This window comes from Poecile atricapillus, chromosome 20 (genome assembly GCF_030490865.1).
Source record: "Poecile atricapillus isolate bPoeAtr1 chromosome 20, bPoeAtr1.hap1, whole genome shotgun sequence".
Taxonomy (NCBI): Eukaryota; Metazoa; Chordata; class Aves; order Passeriformes; family Paridae; genus Poecile; species Poecile atricapillus.
In genome coordinates, this window is record NC_081268.1 from 2,661,230 (window position 1) to 2,689,096 (window position 27,867).

General features: G+C 42.2%; 1 protein-coding gene across 3 annotated transcripts; it reads right to left on the bottom strand.

Moving 5' to 3' along the window:
- Nucleotides 1–437: 437 nt before the first annotated feature.
- Nucleotides 438–27,867, bottom strand: CNTRL (centriolin). Of its 3 annotated transcripts, none has more exons than XM_058853852.1 (43): nt 27,651–27,867; nt 26,305–26,550; nt 25,862–25,995; nt 25,198–25,328; nt 23,732–23,873; nt 23,016–23,202; nt 22,725–22,918; nt 20,947–21,066; nt 20,154–20,379; nt 19,568–19,677; nt 18,882–19,076; nt 16,421–16,574; nt 15,778–15,998; nt 14,986–15,162; nt 14,594–14,728; nt 14,356–14,501; nt 13,761–13,941; nt 13,111–13,290; nt 12,683–12,862; nt 12,053–12,169; nt 11,621–11,765; nt 11,015–11,151; nt 10,343–10,526; nt 9,788–10,098; nt 9,396–9,604; nt 9,034–9,226; nt 8,575–8,705; nt 8,297–8,437; nt 8,059–8,185; nt 7,726–7,890; nt 6,850–7,009; nt 6,626–6,741; nt 5,924–6,141; nt 5,381–5,538; nt 5,040–5,113; nt 4,476–4,664; nt 3,895–4,120; nt 3,511–3,716; nt 3,094–3,240; nt 2,233–2,508; nt 2,093–2,155; nt 1,474–1,677; nt 438–1,264 (listed from the first exon to the last, which is right to left on the bottom strand). In XM_058853852.1, exons 2-43 carry the CDS (start codon nt 26,516–26,518, stop codon nt 1,193–1,195), a joined length of 6,996 nt encoding a protein of 2,331 aa, XP_058709835.1. In that variant the 5' UTR covers nt 26,519–26,550; nt 27,651–27,867; the 3' UTR covers nt 438–1,192. The 3 variants fall into 3 exon arrangements, with proteins under 3 accessions (XP_058709835.1, XP_058709834.1, XP_058709836.1); XM_058853851.1 differs by having other exon boundaries at nt 26,305–26,559; XM_058853853.1 differs by lacking the exons at nt 18,882–19,076; nt 19,568–19,677; nt 20,154–20,379; ... (6 more) ...; nt 26,305–26,550; nt 27,651–27,867 and adding an exon at nt 17,660–17,868.

Genomic DNA, 27,867 nt, shown 5'->3' on the forward strand with positions numbered 1-27,867 from the left:
CATGCTATCTTTAATGAGGATAAGAAAGGGCAAGACTGAGGCCAAAGCCCATCCCTGGGAAAGGGTGGGGAGGGCTGGGACAATCCCTGCACAGCCACTGGCCTGTGTTGGCCTGTGCCTTATCCTGCTAAAGGATCTACAAAGTGGCTTTTCCTGTACTAAGTAGGGAAGAAGTTCATTTTTATTTGGTTAAGCCATTGTCTGTATCCACCTGGCTCAGACAAGTGATGCTGCTGAGCCCTGGGAGAGGCAGAGGTGCTCACCCAGCAGCCAGGAAGAGGGACAAGAACAAAAATGCCAGTGTTGGACACATTCCTGTAAGGAGGAGCTCCAGCACTCAGAGCATTGTCAATGTCCAGGGCTGTGCCAGTATCAGTGGCTTCAGTATCCTCCTTTTAATGAAAAGAATCTGCAACTGCCCCCGGATAAAAGCATCAATCCACAAAAGTTTATTTTAAGGAAGTATCTAAAATAATTATTATTTAAAACTGCATTTGGCAACAGATCAGGCCTTGTAACAAGGTTTCTTTAAAGTGGAAACTTGCCACTAGCTGAACACTTAAATAGGAGGTTGGTTTGGACATGTTTAAATACACATTTAAAATATTTTTTTAAAAACCAAACCAACTTATATATAAAAACCTGTTGTCAATTGTACAAAACCTTCACAGTACAGGCCTTGCAGCAGCTGTTTGTGAGTGGTGGCATTTCAGACAAGGCTCACCCAGTGAGGTAGGAGAACTCTTCAGAGGTGGCACCTGAGGGACCCTGTCCAAGCTGTGGATGTGCTTTGGGCTTTGCTTTTCAAGTGAAGCCACTTTTCAAGTAACATTTGTACCTTAAACCTTTACAAAAGAACACTTTTGTACCAGGCTGGGGTGGAACCAGCTGTCCCAGAGGTTCAGCCACGGGGCTGAACAGCTGAACCAGGAAAGTTCCTGAAAGACCAGGGATGGCAACAATTTCTGCAGCAGTAACTCCATGTTCAGGAGAGCTCCCAGCAGCTCTCACCCAGACTCTGCTGCACAACACACAAACCTAAAGCAGGACTGACACCAGCCCCAGGAATGCTGTCACTGGGAAAGGACAGAGTGGTCTGTGAAGCCACAGCTGCCCCACTGTCCCTCAGCCTTCCAGGCTCATGTCTCTGGGAGGCTGGAACTGGCCTGAAGCCACATCTCACCTCTGGCCTTCACCGAGAGATCCCTTGGGAGCTGGAATGCAGCACTGATGATCCCAACGTGCTTCCTGGGCTGCTGGGGACCTGCAAAAACCCCCCAAACCACTGTGAGGAGAGCTCAGCCTTTCCAAAGACATCAGCTACTGACAGAGCAGGGGTAGGGTGTGATCACCACCTCCAGAAACCCCTGCCCAGCCTTGGAGAGAGGCAGCACGGGGCTGTAACAACTCCTAGCAAGAGAAGAACCATTAAAACCCCCTAAATCAGAATTCTGCTCTGCAGCAGAGCATTACCTGAGCTTTTGTTACATTCAGAGCACTGTGAAGAGATTCCAGGCTGGGGCTGCTGGGCAGGAAGAGGGAATCTGAAGCAGGGCTGCTGACCAGGTCATCCAGCACCTGGAGCTGGCACTGGAGGCTGTGCAGGCTCCCGGCCGTCTGCCGCTTGCCCTGCAGCAGCACATCCGCCTGCTTGGCCAGGCAGCGCCGCAGCTGCGCCTGCAACACACGGGGAGGGTCACACCAGGCATTGGCAACGCTCTGTAAAGTCAGCCCTAGAGGCTGGAAGGTTGAGTCTCACACCACAGGCAGTGGGTTTGGGAGTTATTTTTAAATAAGCTCTCTTTTGATGGCTGTGTTCTAACTGAGCCTGGACTAAGGTGATCATGGGTGGTGCTGAACTCCTCTGTCATGGTGCTGATATACCATGGGATTATATACATGAGAGAATCTTGCTGGAATACTCCAATTAACTGCCAATTAAAATTACTCCTCTTGCTAGAGCCAGGTTTTTACTGTTCCCACCCAAAGCTCCTCTCTCTGGTCATTATGGCCCGAGCTGGAGGAGGATCCCAACCCCCCCAGGTTGTTTATATCATGTTTTGAAGGGATGTGAGGGGCACAGATGTGGTACCTTGAGCCGGTCCTCATGCTGCTGCAGCTTCTCCCGGAGCGCCTCTCCCCGCCACTGCTCATCCTTTGGGGAAAAAAAAAGCACATTCAGCCAGAGACCAAGACAGAACCAGGAGCAGCTACCTGTCCAAAACATTTTACCAGTAAGAAGACTCTGGAAACATTGAGCTTTTCTTCCAAGGAGAGGAGCTGTCTGTCAGCAGCAGTAAAGGAAGCAGTCTCTGAGCTATCACACTCATACTGCAGACTCCTGTTTCCTTCAGATGATGCCTCCAAAGCTTCCAGCAGGTCTGGAGAAGATGAGTGTGAAGATTCAAACCCTGTCCTAATTTCATTTTCAACCTCCAGGTTAAGCAAGGTTGCTGCACTCTCCATTTCCCTTTGTCTCTCTTCCAGGTCTTGTGTTTGAGTTTTAACCTGCAGCACAGAACAGTTGGGTTACAAACACCAGTCCTGAGGGCTTTCCCTGTGTAACTGAACAAAGCTGTTCTGGACATGGAGCACTGCAGTCAGAAATCCCAAAGCCTCTGACCTGCTGCAGCCCTGGTTCCAATGTCAACTCTGCCAGGAAAGCCCCTCAGATGGGAACAGGTAACTGCAGTTATCAGGAATTTTTAACCTAAACCTGCCACACTCTGACCTTGCAGGGCTTTCCAAAATGCTTCCCAATTGCCAACAGCATTCTTCTCTGTTTATAAAGGGCTTCAAAACAATTTATAAAGGGTATATTGAAGGACTAGAAGGAGTCAGACAAGGTGAATCACTTTTTAATTTGAAGTGAGTGTCTAAAGAAGAAAAAGCTGGCCCATGCTGGCACTGGCAAGTTGTTAAATACCTGCTGAGTAGCTCTGAACATTGCTAACATTCAGTGATTTGCATAAATTACAACTCTGGGTGTATTTTCAATTGTGATACCGCAGCAGGAAGATTCAAAGCAATACAAAATGAGTTTGTCTGAAGCCAGGAGCCCTCAGCCCCCCTGGATCTGGCACCCAGCTGTACCTGGCTCTGGGGGTGGCTGCACTCCCCCCTGGGTGGGGGCTGGCCCAGGTCCCCTCCGAGGTGCTCGGCTCGCGGGCAGTGGCTGTGGCAGTGGCACGGCTGCTCAGCCCTGGTGCTCTGCAGGCTGTCCCCTCCATGCCTCTGCTCCTGGGGAAGTGCAGGGAGGTGCCTTTTACTGGCAGCATCCACCACAGTACATGAGCTAAGAGAACCCACGATTCCTTCAGGGCACAAACAGCAGTAACTCTGTTGTGCAGAGTGTTGTGCAGCACTGGGAATGCCAGGTTAGTTGCCTCAAGTCTGGTCAGGAAGTTGTTGCATAACTTTGTTCCTCCAATGACAAAAATGGGTGTTCCATCATTCTGTTGTTTAAAATAACCCAAACCCCCAAACTTTCTCCACTCAGCGAGAACTTACTTGCAGTTTGCTTTCAAGCTCCATCCTTTGCATTTTCTCTGTTTCTCTCAAACTCAGGATTTGTTTTTCTGCTTCCCTCCTCTCTGACACTATCTGACCTTGAAGTTGCTTTAGCTCAGACTTGGAGAGCTCCAGTTCTTTCTGAAGACACTGTATTTCTCTGTCTTTTTGTTGTAACTGTAATTCTTTTTCTGAGAGCTGATGTTCTGTAATGAACATTTTAAAAAAAAATCCTGATTAGCAAAAACTTATCTTGGCCCACTTCATACACAGCAGATATTTTCCAAACACCAAGAACCCAAGCAAGATGAACAAAAATATTTGTTGTGCCATTATCCTCAGCCCCCAGAGATGGTGGCAGTTAATCTGTGCAATGACTCTTACTGCTTTTTCTGATGGTTTCTTCAAGAGCTGCACACCAGGACTCCTCCTTTTCCAGCTTCCCAAGGTTCTCTTCTGCCAGCCTGACTTTAGCTATTGCCTGCTCCAATTTCTTGTGTTGATCTGTTAGTTCCTTTTCCAACAGGATTTTCTGATCCTTCACTTTAGCTGCACATTCTTCCAATTTTTTCCCTTCACGCTCTGAGTTTTGCTTGAGGCGATGAAGAACCTGCCAGAAACACCCCCCCCTCTGAGCCTGAACCAGCAGCAACTCAAGGAGAACAAAAACCATCATTAAGAGACATTAGAGAAGTAAAAACAGCATAAATTGGAAAGAACTGCAGTCTAACAGTCTCTACTGACAAAAAATGTTTGTCAATTTTTCCTACCTCTCTCATTTTCAGAACAGCTCCCTCAGTTTTCTTTTGGGTAAAACTTTGCTGAAACTCCTCACCCAACCCGAGCTAATTTGGACAAACCAGTCTGTGCTTTTGTGATTATTTGTAAACTCACAACTCAAACGTTTTTGGCCTGAATTATTTTTAATGTCAGGAGGAAGTGAGGCAAGTCAGGGGGCTCGTTACCACTTCCTGTTGGGCGAGTTCTGTTTCCTTCTCTTCAATCTTTGTCTGGAGCTGCTGCAGTTGCTTCTCCCTCTTCTTGTGCCTCTCCTTGAATTCCTTACGCTTCCTTAAATACTCTCGGATCTCTTCCTTCAGGGCTGCCTGCTCTCTGAGCAGCTCCTCCTGCTGCCTGGAGTTGTTTTCCAAATCCTGCAATGGAAAACAAAAGCACCGTGGCAGGAGGAGCTGGGAAGAGGAACCAGCCTCAAAGGTTTGGGTTTGAGAGAACAGAGCTGGTCACTGGCACCCTCAGGCCTCCTTCCACTCAAACCCAGAATTAAGTGAATTAACACAGAAGGAGCCACCAGATAAAAAGCCAGAAGGTGCTGCTTGGTTGGTTGTTTTTAAATTATCTTCTTCCTAAGAAACAATAAACCCACTCCACACTCAGCAAGAATAAGGCAATAAAGAAATCCCTGCTCTCAGCTCAGCAGGGCTCTGAGTGGAGCTGTGCCCACATGAACAGGTCAGGAGCAACAACAGATTCCCAGAGTGACCATAAGGACATGTGTCACTAACACCAACCTGTTCCACAAGGTGAAGCTGCTGCTTCGAGTCATTCAGTTCTCCTTTCAGTATTTCCAGTTCTTCTTTTTTCCCTAGGAAAGTATTTGGTGATAAGACATTTTCCATCAGCAGTTTGAAATAGCAATACACAGAAATTCTCTTTTCATGAGCAAAGAGTGAATAACACAAACACAGTTGATGAAATTTCCATCTTTTCAACGTGTTAAATTCTTTCTGCCTATGGACATCTGGGCATGCTGAATGTTTAATATCATACAGTTCAGTTAAAGTGTGTCTTTTAACAGAATTTCTCCTAAAATGTATCACCATTTAAAACCAAAAATTGATCTTTTCTTTACCTTGAAGGTCCTCCTGGACAGCAACAATCTCTGCATTCAGTGATTTCTTCTGCTCATTCAGCAGCTCCACCTCCTGCTGCATGTTCTTAACATCCAATTCCACCTTTTCCATGTTGGACAGTGCAGTTCTGCTGCTGTCTTCAGCTGCAGTTAGGTCTCTGTAAAACGTGAATCATATTCTTGGTTAGTTGGAAATCCTTGGTGAGGCCTTAAAAAATGTCAGGAAAACCCTCTGAGCCCAAGGGGATGGCACAAGCAGTCAGAGCAAGACAAATGTCCTGTTCCAAGATGCAACGCTTTACTTTTTGTAACATTTCTCATAGCATTGCCAGGATAAATGCTGCTGATTCATCAGCTCCATTGCTGAATGTTTTTTAAATATGCTGTAGAGAGGCTTAAAGCAAAAGCTCCACAGAATATAAGAAAATGCCTGTTCTGTATCATTGGGCAACTCAGAGCTGTGTATTTTTAATTACAGCAAACAGACATCCAAACACTTCCCCATCCCTTCTGATCTCTGCAGGAAAACAGAAATTCCCTCACTTTTTGGTTTGTGACAACTTCTTCTCCAAACTCCTGGAGTCCTCTTCCAGCTTCTCCTTCTCTCTGCTCAGAGCCTCGATGTTGTTTTGCAGAGTTCTCATTTGAGAGCCCAGGTGCTCGTTCTCCTCACGGTCCTTCCTCAGGAGCTGCTCCTGCCAATCCACTTCCCCTTGCTGACACTGAAATAATCTCTGAATATTCTCCAATTTTAACTTCTCCTAGGAAAAACAGGCATGGTGAGCACCACATTTATATGGTCCAGAAGCAGAACAAGTATTGCCATTCTTATCTGCAGCCAGAGTGATTTGAGTGAATTTCATGGAGGAAGGTGACAATAGAATGGTTCCCCAGCACCTTGGGGACCTTTTCAATGCTAGAGATCACCCAGCTGAGTTAAACTCCCTTCCAGACTCATCATTTGAAGTGAGACCACAGGATCCAGATAAAAAGACTCTGGAAGCTCCTAAAAACCAGCATCCATCAGTCTGCAGCCACAGAAGCACTTCTGTGCTCCCTCTCTCTCACATACACCAAAAAAATCCCATTATTTTAAAGGGCCTAAGCAGACTTAAGACTTTTCTGTGGTAAACTGAAATCAGATTAGAAACTGATTGATTTAAAAGCATCAGGACTCTGTTACCCAGGGCTTAAGAGAACCACAGATCTCCCAGTTTCTGCATCATCCACAGAAGCACTTCTTACCTCTAGAACAGCCACCTGGGTCTTTTCCAGCTCATTGACCTTCTGCTCATGTTGAAGTTTCAAACCTTCCAGTTCATTCTTCTCAAGCTCCAACATTTCCAGCACATGTTTCAGTTCTAGTGAGGTGAAATAAAGAGCAATTATTGGATTAGGATGAGGAGAACTAAAGAGCTCTGTGTGTTCCTTCCCAATCTGCACAAAACCCACTAAAGCCTGGGACATACCCATCTTATGCTTGCTGATTTGCCCAAGTATTCCTTGAAGATTTTCCTCCTCCTTTCTAATATCCTTCTTTAGGACCAAAAGCTGTGCTCTTTTCTCATTCATCTGGACATCCAGTTCATTCCTCTCAATACTAAGCTCTCCCAGAAGTACTTTTATTTCCTGTGAGAACGTATCAGTGTTACAAGGATACAAAGATTGCATTTTTTGCAATTTTAAATTAATTTCTCCTTTAAACTGAAGTTCTAAATGTTTATAAAACTATTTAACAGTCTGTCATCAGCATCCCGGTTTAACAAACAAGGAATACAGAATATTTAAGTTAAGGTCTTGTTTGTTGACAATTTAGAGTAGTAATTCTGCAAAGATTTTGATCTCCAAATCTTACCACAACATTGTCATTCAAGTGAATAATGGGCCTTAAAACAAAACCAGACAAGAAGCCCACACAAAAGAAAATAAACCACAAAATATAATTAGTCCTGATACTCAGTTTTGATTTCAGCAGGGAAGTACAGAATCCTCTCTGTGAAAATGGGGATGGGGACAGACCAGGGCAGCTGTGTTGTGTTTTACACACACTGATCACACTGATTTCCTCCAGCAGCTGCTCCTCAGCAAGAGGATGTCATTCACAGTCTTATATATTTAATGTAATTTAGCTCTCAAGGGATCAATTTTGTAAGAATTACTGGAACTTCATTGTGCAGAGAGACCAAGGTTTTAGTCACATAAAACCATAAAATTCCATGTTCTATTTCTCAATGGGTTTGGGGAGGGCACAAAAAGCAAAACTGTATTGTGAAAACCTCCTGGAATGTTTGTAGTTCTTCAAGTCTTTTGCTGTAATGGTTTGAAAACTCATTTGGGAAGCTTACCCTTATTTGGCGAAGTTTTTCATGTGCTTCAGTCTCTCCATCCCGAAGAGCCTCTTTGAGGTCACCTTTCCTTTGGGAAATGCAGTCCTGAATGCCACGGAGCTCTTCTGTTCTTTGAGTCACCTGCTGCTCCAGGAACAAGAGCTCTTGCTGCTGAGCAGAAATCTACAGTGGAGAAGTTTAACAGAAGAATCAGTGCAAGCTTTTGTTTTTGTAGTTAAACGTGAAAAAAAAAAACCCACATGAAAAAGTGCATCAGAGAGCCTAGGATCCTGATTATGAAAGGTCAAGTCCAACAAAACAGAGAGCCCAGGGTTAGTAGGCAAGCCTCACCTGATCTTTCAATGTTTCCAATTCAGTTTTCTTGCCCTGAACAAGGTTTTCTGCTTCTCTGATGATTTGGAGATGCTGGCCCTCGTTACCTTCTGCAAGTTGAATATCTCCTTGGAGCTTCTGAAGACTGAGAGTGAGGATAGAAACAGGAGTCAGAAGAAGTGAGAATATCTTAGGCAGTGACTCACTGGAGTAGGACATGTTTAACTTAATCCAGTTCATGGTAAATTAAAAGTACCTTTCAGTGAGCATTTCTATCTTCTGGTTTAATGACTGCAACTCAGAGTCTCTTGCAGCCACCATTTTGTTGATTTTCTTCAAAATACCTTCTTGTTCCCTCTTAAGCTGTTCCAAACCCCTCGTATCTGTCTGTAATAACCTAGAAGAGTATTTATGCCTTTTCATATTAACATTTTAACAGCTCTCCCTCTCCAAAAGCAGTGTCTTGATACTGGAAAGAACCCAGTCTTTGTCCTCACCCAGTGTGACACAAACCCACAAGAGCATCCAGGGTACCTGAGCTGCTGAGATGCTTTCACAATTTTGGTGGCTGTTTCCTGAGCCCTCTGCTCCAGCTCCTCTGCCTCCATTTCAGTGCAGGACAAACGGTGTTTGGCACGATTGTACTTCTGCAGAGTCTCTTTAGTCTAAAGCAAAAATTGAAGATTGAGACAATACATTCCACCTTATGCTGCATTTGCTGTTTAAAGGTGACCTCCTGGCTTGAATATTCCAACTCAGCCTTCTCCCTCTTTCTACCATGAACAACTTTTTCTCCTCTATTGTCCAGAGCAGAAGACCTTCCTCCTCTTTAACAAAGACTAAACCAAGCTCTTCTAGCACAGTTTATTGCCCAGCTTACTTTCATACAAAAGCATTTTAAGAGGCTCCAGGTTACCCATGTGAAAATAAACTGTCTAGACAGACAAAACAACACTCAAATCCTTCTGCCCTCAGGGTTTTGCCTTCACTCACCTTGCCCCGGGTGCTCTCCAGTTCCACCTGAGCCTCTGTGAGGAGCCTGTCGGCCTCTCTGAGCTCGGCCCGGCGTTTCAGGAGAGTCTTCTCTGCACATTCAATCTCCTCTGCAACATCTTCCTGCTGCTGAAGGGACATCTCCAGCTGCAGCTCTGCAAGGAGGCTGTCAGTGTAGCCGTCAATAAAGTCCCTAAAAGGTCAGGAAGAAAAACACAGAAATAAAATACAAAGATGCCAAAGATCTGGGGGCCTCTTAAAGTTCTAGAATTGTAAATGAGTCAAAAAGCTGACTTTTGCTGGGAAAAGGTTTAGGTATTTTCAGATGCTTCCTTTCAGTGCATTCCATGCACTGCTCCCACCTGCGTGTGCTCCGTTTCTGAGCTGCTTGGCGCAACTCTGCCACTTCACATTCCAGCTCTTTTCTTTCCTGCTCAAGTTCTTCAACATTTCCATGCAATCTTTCCACCTCCTTTTTGTATTTATGCTCAGCTGCCTCTGAGCATTTCTCTTTGTATTTCTGAGACTTTAAATAGCACACAGTGTCTTCCAGCCTTGAGACTTCACTCTCCTGCATACAGGGAACAGAACAACACAATCAGGATCTATTTTTCAGCTGAGGCCTCCTGACACCCAGGAGCAGCTCCAGATGGCAAGGACTGTAACCACATCCAGATCCTTCCTAGCAGAGAGCTTTTCCTAACCCATTTGTCAGTCAGTTCCCAAGGGTTCCAGCTGCAGCTCTGGTTCTTACCAGATCCTGATGTTCAGGCACATTGCAGTGGAGCACTCCAAAGGGAATGAGTGGCACCGTGAAGTTTGGAGGCAGAGGGCCACAAACCACCTGGGATCCCAGAGGAGGTGGGCCATGGATGATGGATCCAGGAGCAAGTGGAGCTCCAGTGGCTGCAGCAGGAGGAGGGCCATAAACCCCCATGCCCTGAGGTGCAGGGGCCCCATCTGGAAGGGCTGTGTAAATAACTGTGCCCGGGGGTGGGACAAAGGGAGAAGCTTCAGGGAGAGGAGATCCTGCATTTCCTTCACCATCTTCTTTTGCTCTTCTGTCTTTAAAAGAGACAAAACCAAACATGTTATTTTTTACAATTTTTTCAGTAGTGACAATCTTCAAATGCACATTTAAAATTCTATGTAATCTACAAAAATGTAAAAAATTTTGCTTAAACAAAGTTATTCAACAGTAATAAACACTTATATTCACTCATGCCCATCAAAAAAAAACTCTCTGTGAACTCTAAGCAAGCCCATCTTTAGTCTGCTCCTAAACATTCTGAGACTGACACTGACTTACCTTTGGCAGAATTTGCTCTGCACAACCTGTTTCTGACAGGTGAATAAACCAAACATCCTTGGCTGGGCAACTCCTCCCGCCCACAGGTCCTGTCCTGAGCATCCCCTCTCCTGGCTGAGGATGTGCCAGAGCATCCCAAACACACTCCAGAGTCTTTGGTGCTGTGGGAAGCAGGAGTTGAAGCCTAAAGAAAAAATACAGCACATGTTAATCCAGAAATGACAAATCATGGCAAATAAAGGAGTTGTTGTGGACATCCTAATGATTTTTCAGAACAGGCTACACATACTGTGCTGTCTCTCATTTCTAAGCATGAGGCTGCTTTAAAAGCACTAAATATATTTTAACAATACTGCTTTTAAATTCAGACAGATATTCTTTTGAAAGAAATGTTTGTCTGTAAGATCCCCTTTTAACACTTACCTAAATGGGTTTTCAGTACTGCCCACTGAACAGTTCTCTCCCCATGTTATGTACCCTGGACTCCTATCAGCACAGTGAAGGGCATTACCAGGGAACATCTGTGTGTGTTTTATTTCAGTATTTGTCCTATATGCCAGACAATACTTGCTCTTAAATTTTCCCCAAACCTCCTAAATTTATAATGCACCTTCCCCCATGAAAGGGCTTTCAACAAGGAAAACAATCCCTAACAGGATTTCTATTCCTGACCTGTGATGATGGCATGTAGTACCAGTATCCCCCTCTTTTCAGGGGCTCTGCTGTACTGCTGCTGTGCTCATTCTGTGAAAGCACATTTCTGAGGGCTGCAATTTCACACTGTAAGGTCTCAATTTCATCTTTGTTACCTGGAAATTAAGCACAGTTTTAGAGTCATCTAAGGCAAATGTTAAATAGATGCTGCATTCAACTTTTCCATCAGTGTTATCCAGTTAAACTTGAACAATATTTTAAAAAAATAACTGCTGAGGGAAACAAACTAAATGTTATCTATAATGACAGACATACACAGGTTTGGTGGTTTAAGATTGTGGAAATAGAAGTTCAGATCCAGGTAACTGCTGCTCATTTTCCTTACACAGAGCTCTGATAATGTCCTAGAGCAGTTTTAATTGAATGCTCAGCACAATCAGTATTTTCTAAACAGGTGTAGAAAGTGCAAACAAATGAACATTGACACACATCCTGTATAAACCTGTATACAAGGTTTTCTCAACACTATTCTCCAGATTCTCAGTTCAAACAGTGAGAAATGGGGAATAATAAACTTCTGTATCCCTGTCTATCTGCAAGAAGTGGAGGGAAAAGAGAAATTACCTGTCCCAGTATTATCCAACAACCATTTCAAACGGTCAATCTCTGCTTTCTGCCGTTCCACAGCTTCACTTAATTTATTGATTTCAAACTTCTGAGCATTTGATGCAACAGTTTTCTCACCAGCTTTCTCAATTTCCTGCAGAACCTATTTGAAATAGAAGCTTAAATCACAAAAAGCTCCCACTCAATGCCACAAAACTGTTCTTCCCATCCCCTCATGTAAGAGATGTTTGAGTGAACAGGTGATGGTTTTCCTTAACACTCAGCTGCTCCAGGCAGTGAGGTTTTCAGTTTGTTCTTGGGCAGGTGTAAGGGAAGAACACTGTGATTTGGGAAAACTTGAGGGGAAAAGGGCAGGGCAAGAAAATCTAAACATGACATTTCCAGAAACTCACTGGTATTTTATCATATAACACAGAGCAAATAACCTACTTGCTGTTCCTTCTCCTTCAGGAGTTGTTGTAGCAATTCTATTTCTGCTTCTGCTCTGGCAAGAGCCCGAGAAGCACGAGCTGCCTCAGCACAGAGCTCCTGGGCTTCCTCACGCTCCTGAAATTGAGATTTTCATTTGAGCTGAAGTTTGCAGGAACATTTCTCAGGCTTGATATGGGCCATTGTGAAAAGCTAACCATTTAGAAGCATCAGCACATGACTGTTCTGGAACTCTAGATAGATGTAAAATACTGCTTCTCCTTTAACTTTACAGTATTGTTACAGAGAAGGTGTTATTATGTAGCCAAAAGTGCTTCCGGGCTTGAAAAAGTTTCCAGCCCTTTCTTTTGTGTTTGTGTCTTACAGAAACAATGCATTATCTATTGTTTGCCTTTCAGTTAATAAGAGATTAATGAACTTCCCCCTCCCTTCCCCTCCCACATAAGGAACCTGTCCATACCCAAATTTCCTCACTCATCTACTGCATCTCAAACTCTGTCCAAAAAAAGAGCTCCTATGCAGCTCAGAACAATTTAGAAGAAAGCTCTGAAGCTCATTTGAAGGACACCAGCACTGCTCCCACTGCAATGGCATTAACAAGAAATTAATTCATTCCCCATGCTCATTCACCTCAGTTCTCTCCTGATTAATCCTGAGCACAGTCCCCTCCAGAGCCTTGAGCTGTTTTGCAGCGATGGAGAGCTCGGTGGCTGCCAGCTTGTCTGAGGTGATCACTGCTCTCTGCAGCTCCTTCAGCTCCTTATCCAGACTCAGCACTTGCATCTGCGTCCTGGCATCTTCAACTTTTTTCTGAAAGCAGGAAAATAGACTTACAATACACTTTCTTCCATCCTCCCCCCCACCCCATTTTGTACTGTTTGGAAAAAATACCTAAAGTGAGGACAAGCAGTAAAATTTAAGGAAAAAAAAGATGTTATATTTAACATTTGTGTTCCTACGTGTGTTGTTTTATCTTAGAAAGCAAAAATTCACAAGATTTTGTTTCTTCTTTCCCGAGCAAACAAACAGTGCACAGACCTTCCCTCACCCATTCTTACCCTTTTCTCTAAATTCTTCAGCTGAGAAAGAATAGCCTCTTTTTCTTCATCTGCTTCCTGGAGCTGCTGATCAGCCAGGCCCTGAATCTCTTCCATGCTCTTTATTTTTACATGTAAACTTTGAATTTCATTCTCTAACTGATGGACCTTGTTCTTATTTTGCCTGTTTTCAGCTTTAACCTGTAAGTAAAATACATTAGAATAAGTAGCCAGAAATGTTTTTCCAAGCAAAAGCCTGTTTTAATTATTTAATTAAATTTCTGGGAAATCCAGTTACCAGCATACTTTGCATCAAAACAGAAAGGAAAGGTAACTACTGTGCCACTGGGACTGTAATATTTTAAGAGTGCCTCAGTTATTTTATTAGAGATACATATAAAGATCTTTCAACAAGGTTCAGAACTGTATTTTTCTGTGGTCATTGAAGTCTTTGTTGCCTCTGAGACAGAAAATTGACCAAATTCCAACTCACTAAATAATCAGGTAAAAATCAGGAAGACTATTAATGAAAAATCAAATCAGACTCCACTGTTACACAAAGGACAGAGCACAGCAAAGCTTCAAGTGAAACTTGATCCTTCAGCTGTAGGTTACATTTTTTAGACTAAGCTGCAATTGTCTTACTGCTGCTTTTGTTGTTTGATACATGCCTGTCTGTATTTCTCCTGTATTTTTTCCATTTTTTCCTGCTGGGATACCATTTCTTCCTGCAGCTGTCTCTGTCCATCCCATGCTTTCTCTTTTTCCTTCTGTGCATCAGCAAGGATGTCATTGAATTCTTTCTGCAGACTTGCAAGGTTTTTCCCTAAAATATCAGCTGAATTTGGACACCTGAAAGAGAAACAATCCAGGTTCCAAGACAGCAAACAGTGATTTTAAGTTGTGATACCAGATACTGAAATCATGAATGACAAATAGTTCAAGTTTGAGATGTGCTGTAATTCATTCAGGTTAGGTTGGAAAAGCCCTGTGAGTTCATCAAATCCAAGCATTCCCCCAGGACTGCCAAGGCCACCACTAACCCGTCTCCCCAAGTGCCACATCTAAATATTTTTTAAATCCCTCCAGTGCTGGTGACTCCACCACTGTCTTAGGCAGCCTGTTCCAATGCCTGGCAAGACTTTCAGTGATGAAAAGTTCCCAAATATCCAACCTGAACCTTCCCTGGCACAATGTGGGGCCAATTCCTCTTGTCCTGCCCCTTCCACATGCTCAAATCTCACACTGAACTTTTATTTTACTCACTTCATCTCTCCAGTTCCTGTCTGAAGCTTTTGCCTGAGTTCATTTATACAAGCCATGACATCCTCAGGATGAATTAAGTTACCAACTGCATGGTTTAGCTGATTCTGGAGATCTTTGAGCTGTTGTTTTAGGGAATTATTGTCACCCTAAAAACAGACCAAAAAAATTCCACACAAATGTAAGTAAACAAATCCACAAGTGATAGAAGCTAGATTTTTTAATACAACAAATACTTCACCTGCAATTGCTTGAACTGTAAAAGCAGCTTGTAATTTTGTTGTTCCTTCTCTTCTGCCAGTTGTGCTTTGGTCTGAGCATTCTCTAACAGTTGTCTTTCCTTTTCAAGTTCATCCTGCAGGGCTGACAGTTCCATCTACAAAACCACAAAACCTCCAGATTAATATCCCCACTCCCAACCCCAACCTGTCACCCAAACACATGACAGATACATTTCTTAAAACAGTAACAATATGACAGCACCTATAAAAGATCCAACAAAACAACCCCAAGCAAACCATCTGGACCTTGCTTCAAAGCAAAGTTCTGAACCCCAGCAAGCTGATTTAACATTTGAGATGAGGAGTCCTGGGGTAGCTAACACCTCTGGCAGCACTAAAGCTCTGTTCTTACCTGGCTAAGTTGTTTCAGTCTTTCAAATTCTTCTTTTTGCTGCTTGGCTTCAGCATCTCTCTCTCTTAACTGAGCTTCCAGCTCAGCCTTGTAGATGCTGACCTCCCCCTGAGCACCTTGAAGGGACTCATTTATGTCTCTCTGCTCCTGGAGTGAACTCTCCAGCATTGCAATTTCCTGGAATTTAATACCCATTTTAGAAGGATGTACATGGGAGAGACAGAATTTAAGAGTACATTGCCTCCCTTCCCTTTAACTCAGGAACTCCATTAAAACTTGAAGGTGAATGGCACCTCTACTTGCAAGGTCAGGTCAGTGGTGCCACTGACTGTCCAAAATCCACACTCAGGTTAGAAAGGTGGAGCTGGAAGTGAAACAGAATTTTCCTAGGAGTTCAGGTCTACACATCAGGATGCCCAGGCAGCACTGTGCCATTGGCTGACAGGACAGATCCAAGCTGCTGACACACACCCCTGGCCAACATCAGAGGTTTCCCTGATGCCATTCCCCACAGTGTCACCTGCAAATCCACTTGCAGTGATGTCTGCAAGGTGAAACCTGCATTTCTGAGCCATCTCCCACAAAGCATAGATTTACTGGATGTCTCTTGCAACTCGTTTTAAATGCCAGATTCTATTCTTGAGGGCTGCGTGCACATTTCATCATATTACTATATCAGAAATTATTTTGTCCAAGGAATTGTGCTTCCTTAGTCCCAGTCTGACCACCAGCTTATTTTTTCAAATTTATTCTTAGATATCTGAACTTGGGAAAAGAGGTATTAAGCCTTACTTTTCTCATATTTTCTGCATCCATGGCAACCACTTCCAGGTTGTTTTTTTCCTCCTCCAGACCTGTCAATCTTCCCAGCAAAGATTCTTTTTCCTTCTGCAACTTCTTACACTCCTCATTGGCCTGTTTTGCCTGATGCTTCACACTTTGCAGGTATTCCTGTAAGCCAGTGATAATACTTTCCAGATCCCTTTTGAGTGCTTCATTTGTTGCTATTTGACCTGAAGGAATACAAAATGAAATTGAGGTAGTTAAGAAGCCACATTTATTTACCAAACAAACCAAAGTGCCTTCCTTCATCATTTCAAATGTTTTCCATTGGAGTAAGTAAAAACAAGTACCTAGAACTCAACCAGAAAATGTTGTTTTTAAGGTTAGGATTCTCAATATTACTGTACTAACCTGGCCACTGGAACAGATAAAAGAAATTTCAGTTCTTTATGCATTCCTGCCCCCCTTTCCCAACCAGGTACAAGTGAGGTAAACACACACAGTTTCCTTTTACATCAGTTAAGACAGTTTCTTAACACTTTTGTGCCCATTCTGTATTTCATTTGAGCAAAGATAAACAAAACAATCCTCAATATATTTGTCATGTTACCCTAAGTACAAGAAATACTTTAAGACAAAAATTAAAATTTACCATCAGTGAGCTGCTGCTCCAAATCCTTGATTTCCTCAGTTTCCTTTGCAATCCTGGAGAGCATCTCATCCAGGCGAGTCTCCAGCTGCTGGCAGTGTTTGCTCATTATATCAAGGTGCTGTTCTTTACTTGCTTTTTGAGCTTTCATGTGAGCCTGTCAAGTAACAAACACAAAGGTAAAACAGGGCATCAACACAGATTTCAAAAATCAGATTGGGATTTTGTCTCAATTCTGCAGTGTCTCATTATCAGCAAGAAAAGCCACAAGCTCAGCACACACTGTGGTGCTTTGGGGTTTGTTACTTGTTGCTATTTTCCCTCAGCCCTGCCCCACAAAGGACCCCAGATAAGCAGCAATCTGTGACTACCAGCATTGTCTGCAGGCTCCCCCCTGCCCAGGCTGAATAATGCCTGCATTTAGAAATTAGTACTCATGGCTACTATCTTTCTTCCTGCCTTTACATTTTGTTCTACCACTTCCTCTCTCAGTCAAGAACAAACATGATTTCTCCCAGAACCTTTAATCCTGTCATCCTGCATTGTCCTCACAGCAGATGATGCTTTAGAACATGTCAGGTCAGCACTTGAAGGAAGATACTCTGAGCAAACAGCAAGTCGGGCCAACTTTACAGTTACTAAGTAAATATTCCTAAGTAAATCTTATTTTATTAAAATATTTCTAGGAGATACACCACACAGCTCACACAGACTTTGGCAAGGACTTCATGCATTTAGTATGAATTAACTGATTGTTTCAGCTGTTTACAAAAACTTGGTTATCAACAGAATAAAGTGTTATTTCTTACCAGTGTGAAATTGCTCAGAAACAAGCCAAACCCCAGAAGTTTGGGAAAATACAGAATTATACTGTCATGATTAACTGCATGTTTTTATTACTACTCAAAAAAATAAATCGAGCTAGCAGTAGAAAATTTAAACATCAGTTCTCAGAAAAAAAAGAGCACTTACAAAGTTGCTTCCACAGCAAAATTAAATGGGTAAAACCAAAGCTTTTTGTATTTTTACTGGATTAAACCGGAAGTTAACTTAAACATCCATATGAGCACAGTTCAACTTGTCACCTTGCTAAACACAAACTGCCCTGCAGGTTTCGAAAGGGAGATTTCAACAAGTAAAACCCGAGCCGCTGCCACTGAGCCATCTTGCTGCAGCTGCTGAATGGCACCAAAAATGCAGTTTTAAAAAGAAACAAAAAACCGCAAGACCCCGACCACTTACAGCTTTGCCTTTGTCTTTTCTTCCTGAGACAGCACTTGCAGAACGCCCCACCCCTGAGCGGGAATTCATTTGAATAAAGCACCGGGAGCTTCAGCACGGGCAGGGATTGAGCGGAGTCTCCGTGGGGTCCGGGCGGGGGGCGGGAGCTGCCGCCCTGGCCCCGCTGCCGGTCCCGCTCCCGGTCCCAGCCCCGTTCCCGTTCCCGTTCCCAGCCCCGTTCCCGTTCCCAGCCCCGTTCCCGTTCCCGTTCCCAGCCCCGTTCCCGTTCCCGTTCCCGGCCGTTGGCCCGCAGGGCGCTTCCTGTGTTGTGATTCGAAGCGAGGGGCGGCCGCGGGAAGGGCCGGGCCCGCTCCTGCCCCGGGCCCGCTCCTGCCCCGGGCCCGGCCATTCCCCTGGGAGCCTTCCCGGAACGCCCACGGCCCTTCTGCCACCCAACCGAGGAAATTAAGTTTAAAAATACAAAAGGAGCTTTTAAAACAAATGTCTCTGCTGAAAAGGGAGCAAAGCATAAAAATACTTTCACTTCTCACTTAAGAGCATCCAGCGGGCCTGAAAAACTTCCATTTAGAGATAGAAGCTTTTAAAGAACACGATTAAAGATAATTCAGTTTAATTTTAGCTTAATTTCAATAAGTGTTTGCTGTACCTGAACACTGTTAATAACTCAGAAAAAGTCCTGCATCCCTGATGCTCACAAAGTTAGGTGGAAGCTCGAGCTCTCCCTGGCACCCCAGCCCTGGGGGATGTGACCTGTGAGGCTTTGCTGATTCTCTCGGGACTGACAGGACTGGGGGTGACAGCAGAGCAAGGCCATCAGTCCCCACCAAACAGGCTGGATAAGCACTGCCAGACACAGATGTTTAAAAACCTTTAAGGCCAGACTGCACAAAAAGATGTATGAAGGATTTCTTGCACAGAAATTGTCTGCAAGGCTCTGCCCAGCGTGTTTGGATTTAATTTTAGTGGATAAGATTGAGTTTTAACGTGATCTACAGGAGCTGCTGGAAAAATGAGTTGTTCAAGTGTTTTACCAAAGCTGGTTGGTGTGGTGGGATTTTTAACTGTAAAGATTTTTTAACTTTCAAATTATAAGTTAATGACTTTGATAAACAGCAAAAGAATATATAACTTGTGAAACAGGCACAAGTGAATGGTCACCTGTTAAAGCTGCCATTAGTCCACTGCATAGCATATAAACACTTCAGATTCTGGTTTTACTTACATGCCTTGGATCCTCAGGATTTACAGAACCAAGAGAACTCTGCAAATTTTCAAGCTCTTTCTGATTTTTCCCTATTTCTCTTTTCTGTTTCTCTATTTGTTTTTCCAGTTCTAAGGTTTCCTTGCGTAGCTCCTGCAGGATTTTTAACTTTCCACTCAGTTGCTGTTCAATTGCTTCCCTGCTGGCCTGGGAGATCTGGAGACAGCATCAGGAGGTTGAGTGGTTGGAAATACACAGAACAAGAATATATTTTACATTTAAATAAAGAAGATCCTGGTCACTGATTTTCAGGCAAGTTTCAAAATTAAAAATAGCAAAAATTGATGACAGTTGAAGAAGTGGAAGATGCTGTTTTAGTTTATTGCTGATAAATTAATTCTTGCTGCCAATTCTGTAGCTACATTGCTTAGCTGCACAACTCAACCTACACAGCAGGTTCTTCCAGGCTTCTGGGGAAAGTCAGCAATAAATCAGAAGCAGCACATGGAACAGATGCCATTAACTGCACTACAGCTCTAACAGCTGATTTATGAACAATAAATCAAACTGGAAGATTTTTCTGATGCTTGACACATGGATGTATGTCTGTACAGTGGCCTCTCTATAAGAATGGGGAGAAAAAGTTGTATTTTCTTACACCAACTCTGCTTCAAACACCTTCCCTTGCTCTTTGTGGAAAAACTCACTTTTTTCTGAGCCAGAGCATCCTCCAGTTGTTGCAGCTCCTCTGTTACTTTCAGCACTTGTTGCTCTGCATCTCCAATTTCACTTCGCAGTTCTTCTAATCTTCTTTGTGCTGCAGACAAAAGAAACCCAACACAAAACCCACAATCCCACAAAATGCATTATAATGTTGTGTATAACACTGATACACAGCAGTGTATGAACACATTAATCAGCAAAGCATTACACAGTGATAATCACAGCTAATACATTCTGGTTTCTCAGAAAGCATGTCCAAAATTTGTTTAACAAGTATTACACAGTTAAATTCATGCATCAAATATGAAACATCCCTAGAACTCTGTTTTCAATAACATGTAATGCTCTCATCCTAAGTAATGTTCTCATCCTGAATTATCTTAAAATAACAGCAGTAAGAAATTGTAGCGGTTTTGACACAAAAAAGGCATCAAGTCCAGTGTTCAACAATCACAGAACTTCCAGCCTTTGACACACTGTTTCTGTTCTTATGTCAAGCATGTAACCACTGGACTAAACCACACTGATCTACAAGTTTTTATCTTTATTGGATAAAAAATAAGGTTTTACCTGAATTAATCTTTTCTTCCTTATCCTGCAGTATTTTATCTAGACTTTGGAGATGTGATTCCAACTGGGGTTTCCTACAGGAGTCATCTTCCTCTTGTTGCATCTTCCCAACCTGCAGCTGCTGAGCTTTGTCAGCAATGTATCCTTCGCTTATAAACATATTTCTTTTGTACCTGGCCTTGCCAATGTAGGGACTTTCACCAGGTACATTATCAAGTTCAACCTCCTGAAATGTAAGAAGCAGAGTCTTTATCTCAGAACTATGGCTGCAGTCAACTCCTAACACACATTTAGTTTTCATATCAAACATAAAAAGAAAGAAAACCAACTTGAAATTACAAGAATTTTACTTATAATAGAATTAGAATTTTGCTTATTATAAAATTAGATTTTTACAGATTATACTTAATGTTTTTGGCCTTAAACATTGTAATTTTATAATGGAATTAAAACCAAACAAACCCAACTGGGGTGTGACCAGTTTGTTGCAGATGTCTGGAGGAACTTTTTCTTAGTATATTGAATTTACTTAGATTATATTTAGTCCATTTCAATGTTGCACTTAAGCTTTACTCAGATATAACTTAATTCTAGTCACTGATTGCTGATCTTTACTTTTCTTATGGATTACATTCTGGCATCTCCACACTTTTGTTTTCAGGTATGACAGGGGTTGTGCCTTTAATAAAACAGCATCTCTTAGATTATAGGAAAACTAATAAGGTTTTTATTTTCCAAGTTGAAAATTCAAGGGAAACAGCAATAAAAAGAGCCATGATTTTAAAATTATTACCTCAGAGGGAAAATAATTTAAGGGCTCAAATTTTGCATCAATCTTGTAAAAGGCCAGCTCCTGCTCCAGCTCATACTGCTTCTGGCAAGCCCGGGTCAGCTCCACTGTCTTCTGCTTCAGCTGAGAAACCACAAAACCCAGAGAGTGTCATTCACTGGGATTCACTCATCACTGTCACACTCAGTGCAGCTCCACAGACAGCAGGGCACAGCCCTTCATGTGGGAACAAAGCTCACAGCACAGTTTTGGATCAGGAATATCACAAAGGGTAATTTTATAATGGTGACTAAGAGGAGACAAAAGCCCCACAATTAATAGAATACAAATGATCACATGAATGGCCTTTTAAGTTTACATACATCAAAGTGACAAGTTTATTTTTAAACCTAATTTAGGATAAAATAATAATTTGGGTACAATCTTTTAGCAAAATCTAGGCCAAATAACAAATATATTTACTGCTACTAGTGAGCACGAGGACTATTAATACTCGTGGTCTGTAAAAAACCCAAAATATCTCAGCTGTCAAGAGTACAAAGTCTGTGTATTTTATTTTAGCTTAACCATGTGCTAGATTGGTTTGAGGTTATTTTTAAGTAAAGGTCCATCATGTGATCTCTTTTTAAATCAACTTTTCACACTGAATACCTGAGGGAGAACATGCAGCACAATTCCAATAGAGAGTGGAAAGCAGAACTAATGGAGAAAGAGAAATAGAACAGGAAAGGCTTAAAGAAAGATTTCAAAACCTGATAAATGTCATGCAAAAATTAACTCTGTTTCAGAGAAAAGAGGAAAAAAATACCATGAAAATTGTACTCCAAACCACAGTGAATAAAAAATGTCACTGGGACACTCCATAAAAATGTTGCTACTTCAGGGAACGTGCAAATACACCCTAGAAATAAAACCAACCATGCAACCCAGGGGCACGGTGGGGCTACCTTGAGTGAGGAACAAAGGCTCTGCAGGAAGGGGACTGTGACAAACCCAGACACCAGCTGAAGGGAGACAGAAGTGAGCCAAGTTTGTCATCCAAAGGAGAAGAGTGGGTTCAGGTTGCAAAGTATCTGCTGCTAAATCTCATTATACTGCAAACTCCATTTTAGAAGCAGACTGTTGGTTAGTGTGTGTGTGTTCAGAGAAACAGCTACAGAAGTACCAAGTATGAGAGTGTGAAGGATAAACTTTTAGAGGACAAGTCTAACAGGATAAAATCCAAATATAAGCTCCCATCAGGTCATTCACAGCCCAGCACTCTCAAGGCAGTAGGACTTTGCTTGCATTTTATGGCTACCAATGAAAGAGACTCAAACATAAGACTTTAGGATGATGTGAATGAAATACAAGTACAGTGGTGGGCATTACCCAAAATAATAACCAAGGGCTATTACTGACATACAGCTTGTGTGCACATCTTGTTTTAGTAAAAGTACCAATTTTCTTCCATCTTGCAGCAGCACTCTAGAGTCTGACCAGTGCAGCATATTCAGAACATCAACAATTTAGCAGCTTAACCTGTCATCAGTTGACAAAATTTTGAACAGAAATCCATAAATAATTACTAGAAACAAAGAAGTTACTATGAATCACAAGATGATACTGAGTGCTGCTTCCATATACTTACTTTTTTCCCACAGAAAGAATACTGAAGGTCAATAATCACTCCCTAAAGAGCTGGAAGTCTCTCAGTTTTAAAATTAAATCTTCAGTCATTTGAGCTCTCACATTGATAACTCTGTGTCCAAAGATTTCCTTAGTGCCAGGGATTACCTTACCAGCTCATTTTTGGTGCCCAGGTCCCTCTGCAGCTCTTCAAAGCTTTGTCTCTGTTGCACAGCCTTTTCCTTTAGTGACCTGTTGAGCTCATCTTGATGCTGAAGTTGCTCAAGCACTTTGGACTGGTTAAGTTTCACGTTCTCCATCTCCTTTTTTGTATTTTCCAACTCTCTTTCTAATTTTTCTACTTCCTCTGAAAAACAAAATCAGACAAACATTCCAATAGAAAAAATCTTTTCCTTCTAAACTTAAATTTTGTGTCATTCACTTTAGATTTAACAGATTATTACCCAAATTAAACCTCTCCAGAGCTTCCTGCCTGTCATGGTTTGTCACAGGCTGTCCATCCAAGTTTTCCAGTGCCCTCAGGTGGAATATGGTGTACAAGCAGTAGTGAGGCAGACTTGCAACTGGATTTTCAGCAAGGAACAGAGAGGTCAGATCTTGCAGAGACTTTAGTTTAGCTATATCATGGAGCTAAATCAAAGAGAAACAAAACAATGATTAGACATCCTTCTGAGAAGGTTTTAACCCCCAGGAGTGAATTTCTGATTATGTAGAATGTTCTGTGTTAGGTCTGTATCAAAGGATTTATTTTAACCTTTATGCTAAAGAATAAGCTCTAAAAACCTACCAAAATACACAGTATTAAGCCTAAAGTAGCTTCTTAAAATCAAATTAATTCCTCTATTATAAAATGCCATTGCAAAGAGTGTAAATGCAATCAAGCTTTATCTTGGAAATTTCAAGATACCAAGGCTTGTGGATGTGTAACCTCCCAAAAACTTACACTTTCCCAAACCTAATATTTGTTTGCATCTTCAATACCTGCACAGCAGGAGTTTCTCAGATAAATTACTTTAATAGGCTCCCAGCTGCTGCATTTTGCAGCAGACTTTGTGGAAAGACACTCAGCAATTACCCAGAGTAAGTTAATCAGTGTAAATACCCCAGGTCACTTCATGAAAAGGCTGAACAATGCCCGTTTCTAACCACAATCACTTACTGATGACACTTTATTCTGTTTCAAATTCAGGCTTCGAAGGGATCTCAGCTTCTTCCCTACCCACAAAGGAATGTGCTCAATCTCATTCCCTGCCAGGTTCAGCTTCTGTAGGTTCTGCAAATGTTCTATGCCTTCAATTTTGCTGAAAATGAGAAGAAAAATGGAATTTATCATGAACCACAGCAAATTTAAAGTGAAACTGAGGCATTATGGATAAACTACAACAAAATCTGTCACAATTAATTAACCAAGAGATCAGCAAAACCATTATTTACTGCCATGGACAATTCAAGTGAAATTACACTATCTTACTTCTAAGTACTACATTAGGACCAAAAATCACAGCACAATTTTCTGTCATTGTTGCAAACTCATGACTTTTGCATGTCTTCATTTCAATATTAACACTATTTTAATGTGTGGTAACTCCATTTTCATGAGGAAAATTTGCTCCTTCTCTCCCAAGAATGTAATGGGATGAAGATGAATCAAAATAAAGTCATTTTGTGGGGCTTTATCCTCCCATAAAAAGGAAGGATCAACTGTAAACTGACAACATGAAGAGCTCCATTTTTAGTGTTTTCATGAAAACTGTTGAGGAAAACATGCTAGTTTGTAGTTTACTTGAGCATTTTTTATGGGTATGTGTGAACATTAAGTCAACCACGAGTATTACAACAAAGTACAGCAGGATGTGCTCCTGTGACTGTGCTATTTTTTTGGTATATATGAGCTGTATGTAACCAAAATGTGAAAACAGAGCAGGAGCTAAAAGCTAATTCATCCTTTTCAATTCCTGTTGAGAGAGGAAGTTGTATGAACACAATGTGTAGAAACTCTGGGTTTTACTCACTTCCCATTGTAAATGTCTTTACTGAAATGGCAGCTTCTCTGCTGCAAAGGCAGTTTCATAATGGTAAAGATCATAATTCATTGACAGAAAAATTAAAAGCAATTAAGAGTTTTGCTGCTGCATGAACCATTACCCTTCAATGCTTTAAACAAGACACCAGACTCTCAAGAGTTCAAAAGCAATTTAGGGAGTTTATGGCCTGCCTGATCAAGCCCATTCAGCTTCCTTTCCTGAAAGAAAAGCTTATTATATTACCTGTAAAAACAAACAGTAAAAGTTTAATTAATTTTTAATGCACTTCATAGGGTTATTGCCCACTCTTCATTGTGGTATCTGGAAACTTGCACTTCTGGCTCGTTTTCCAAGGAAAACAAATCAAACCACAGCCCTGGTACACTGACAGCACTTCCCAGAACTATTTATACTTCTAATACCTCAGAGCTTGTGCTTTCTAAAAAGACCTCAAAACCTCTTAGTCTTGACATACAATTGGAAAACTCACCTCAAGTGTTCACTCCTGTGAGAAAACTCACTTAGACAAGAAAGGAAAATCAGTTTTATCAACCCTGAGCTCTCCAAACCCTGTGGTTTATTTGTGGTTTATTCCTCTTACCTGATTCTGTTGCGGGACAAGTTGAGTTCACGCAGCTTCAGCAGTTTATCCAACTTCTCAATCTTCTCTATTTGGTTGTTACTAAGGTTTAGCACCTCCAGTTTAGAGCACTTTTCCAAATTTTCTATGTACTAAAGAACAGAAAATCTCTTAGCATAGGATTTGGGGTTTTTTTAAGAGAAAATCAGCTTTCTATTAATTAAAAATACCAAGTATTCTAACATTTTGTTAATCACAGTTCATTCTGGTATTCTAAAACCCCAATTTAAGTACAGTCTTCTATAGTGTTGGAAAGCTGGATTTTAAATTTACAGTGGGCCAGTCTTAATCTATGTAAAAAGGCACATGTTATTAAAAAAAACCAAAAACCCCCAAACAAACAAACAAAAACAAGCAAAAAAAAAAACCCAAAAAACTTCAAACCAACCAAAACCTAAAAAGTTACAGGAACTAATCTGTTTTAAGCATCATTCTAATGAATCAATTATTTTTCTTTTACTCAAGTCTCCATTGGATTTTTTTCTTAACAGAAGCTGGTTGCAGAACTGGGCTAAAAAGAACTACACTGTACTGTTTACATCCACTTAAATATAAGCCTGTATTAAACAATAAATTGTAATTATTTTAAACTTAGTTGAGTTTCCAGTTATTTCCAATAACTTACCTTAAATTTCTTGTCCCCATCCTTTGGGGAAGAAAGATTCAGTGAGCTTATGCATGCCAGATTTTGCTGTTTTGACAGACCCTTTATAAGGGGTTCAGTTATGTACTTAACCCCCGGGCTAACACCATTTTCAACTGCAATTAAACAGAAAGGATTGATGATTTTTTATATTTGTTGTTTCCTTTACACTGAATAATGGAAAAACATTGAAAATGATCCCCCCAGAAGCATTTACAGGAAGAAGTAAAAGTCTCATTATTCTCCCCAGTTTTCATTACTCCCATTTCCACATTTGTGTTCAAAAACAAAAAAAAAAGATTAAAGCCATTTTTTCAAGCTTCTTTCCAACAGATCATACATCTTTAATCACACAATTCACAAAATACTGGCTTTTAAAGCTTGTGGTATGTACTTGAATACCATCATAATGTACTATACAATACCTTTCTGGAATTTAAAAGCAGCTCCAACATTTTCTGCTGGAATACCCAGTCGTTGGGACCTCTGCTCCATGCTTTTGGGAGCAGCTGGAGGTGTCTGCTGGCCAAGATGTGGAGATGTGGCACTTGAACTGACAGGTGACATTAGCTGAGCTATGTGGGATGCTGATGCCTGTGGATTTCTACCTGAAGCATTCCTTACAAAGCCTTTCTTCATTGCCAGAAGTGCCGGGTATCACATGGCAATACCTGGAAGAACTGAGACAATTATCAGTCTGTGTAAAAAGCTAAATCTTAAAAGGTTTGCATGACAACAAAGGTGCTACAGAAGCTGCCAAAAAACACATCTCCAATGGGTGCTAGCTTCCAGTTTTCCTGGCATTGGGAAGAATTTGACCTTTATACTCCCACCCCTCTACAGCACAGCCCCAGGGACTGATTGAGCAGCTTTGTGCTTGCAGCTCATCTTCCTCCTGTCCTGCAGGCTGTAGTTTACACAAAATTTGCCAGGTCTGGAGATGCTCTCAGCTCAGGCTAATAGAGCTGGCAGGGACACAAAGAGAGGACTGGATCCCAACTGTTCCCAAAGCTTGAAATCAGCCACTTTGCAAGCAGAAAAATGTAACTGAGAAAAAAAAAAAAAAAAAATTTAATATCAGTCTAGCATTGGCATTCCCAGAGTTTTCCTTTCTGCAAACAAATTATCCTGTGACTGCCTGGGAAATTCCAGAGAATGTTAACAGCAACTTCTCTCAGTGATGAACATATTTCCCCAGGGATAAGTGTAGGAAAAACCATGTATTCCGTGTGACAAAACCCTCGTAGCAGCCATCTCCAAAGGACAAAGCTATACTAGCACCTCCACCCACTGAACAAGGAGCACATTTCAAAACATTCTTTAAGACAGAAAAGCCGTCTCTTGGAGCTTTGTGAGTGATGACGTGCCTTGAGAATATGTTCCTCATCATCATGAGATGGATTTTTTTTTTTCCCCTACGAAATTGGAAAGGAAATAAGGACAAGGGAAGAGGGGGCAAGAATAAGGGCCACTGTTTTCTACCCAGTAGTTGGAAACAAAATTCATACAAGATCTGGACAGTGAGACCGGAAGGCGCAGGAGAGAGAGAAAGATGCTGGCGCGCTAACGAAGAGCCACATTGGGGCGTTCCTTCATGTCTCAAGAAGCGCAGTTCTTGGTTTTAACGCTGCTTCCTGAGGAAGGTTGTGGTTTCGCGGAGACACTCCCGAGGGACTGACGGGGATCGGGGCCCCCGTGTGCTCTCAGACCCCCCCATCCCCTCCCGGTTACCGCCGCAGGGCGATCCCCCTCAGGCCTCCGCTTTGATTACCTGCGTTGACATGGTAACGCCGTCTCACCGCTCGCCGCCGCGGCACGGGAGGGCAGGGCAGCCTCGGAGCTCTCCCGAAGGATGGCACGGGTTCTCAACGCACCTTTCCGCCGCCTCGTTCCCCTCACCGAACGATCGCCGCCCGCACCGCCGAGCCCCGGGAGCTGCGGCTCCTTTAAGGGCGCTCCCTGAGGGGCCGCCCCGCCGCCATTTTGTC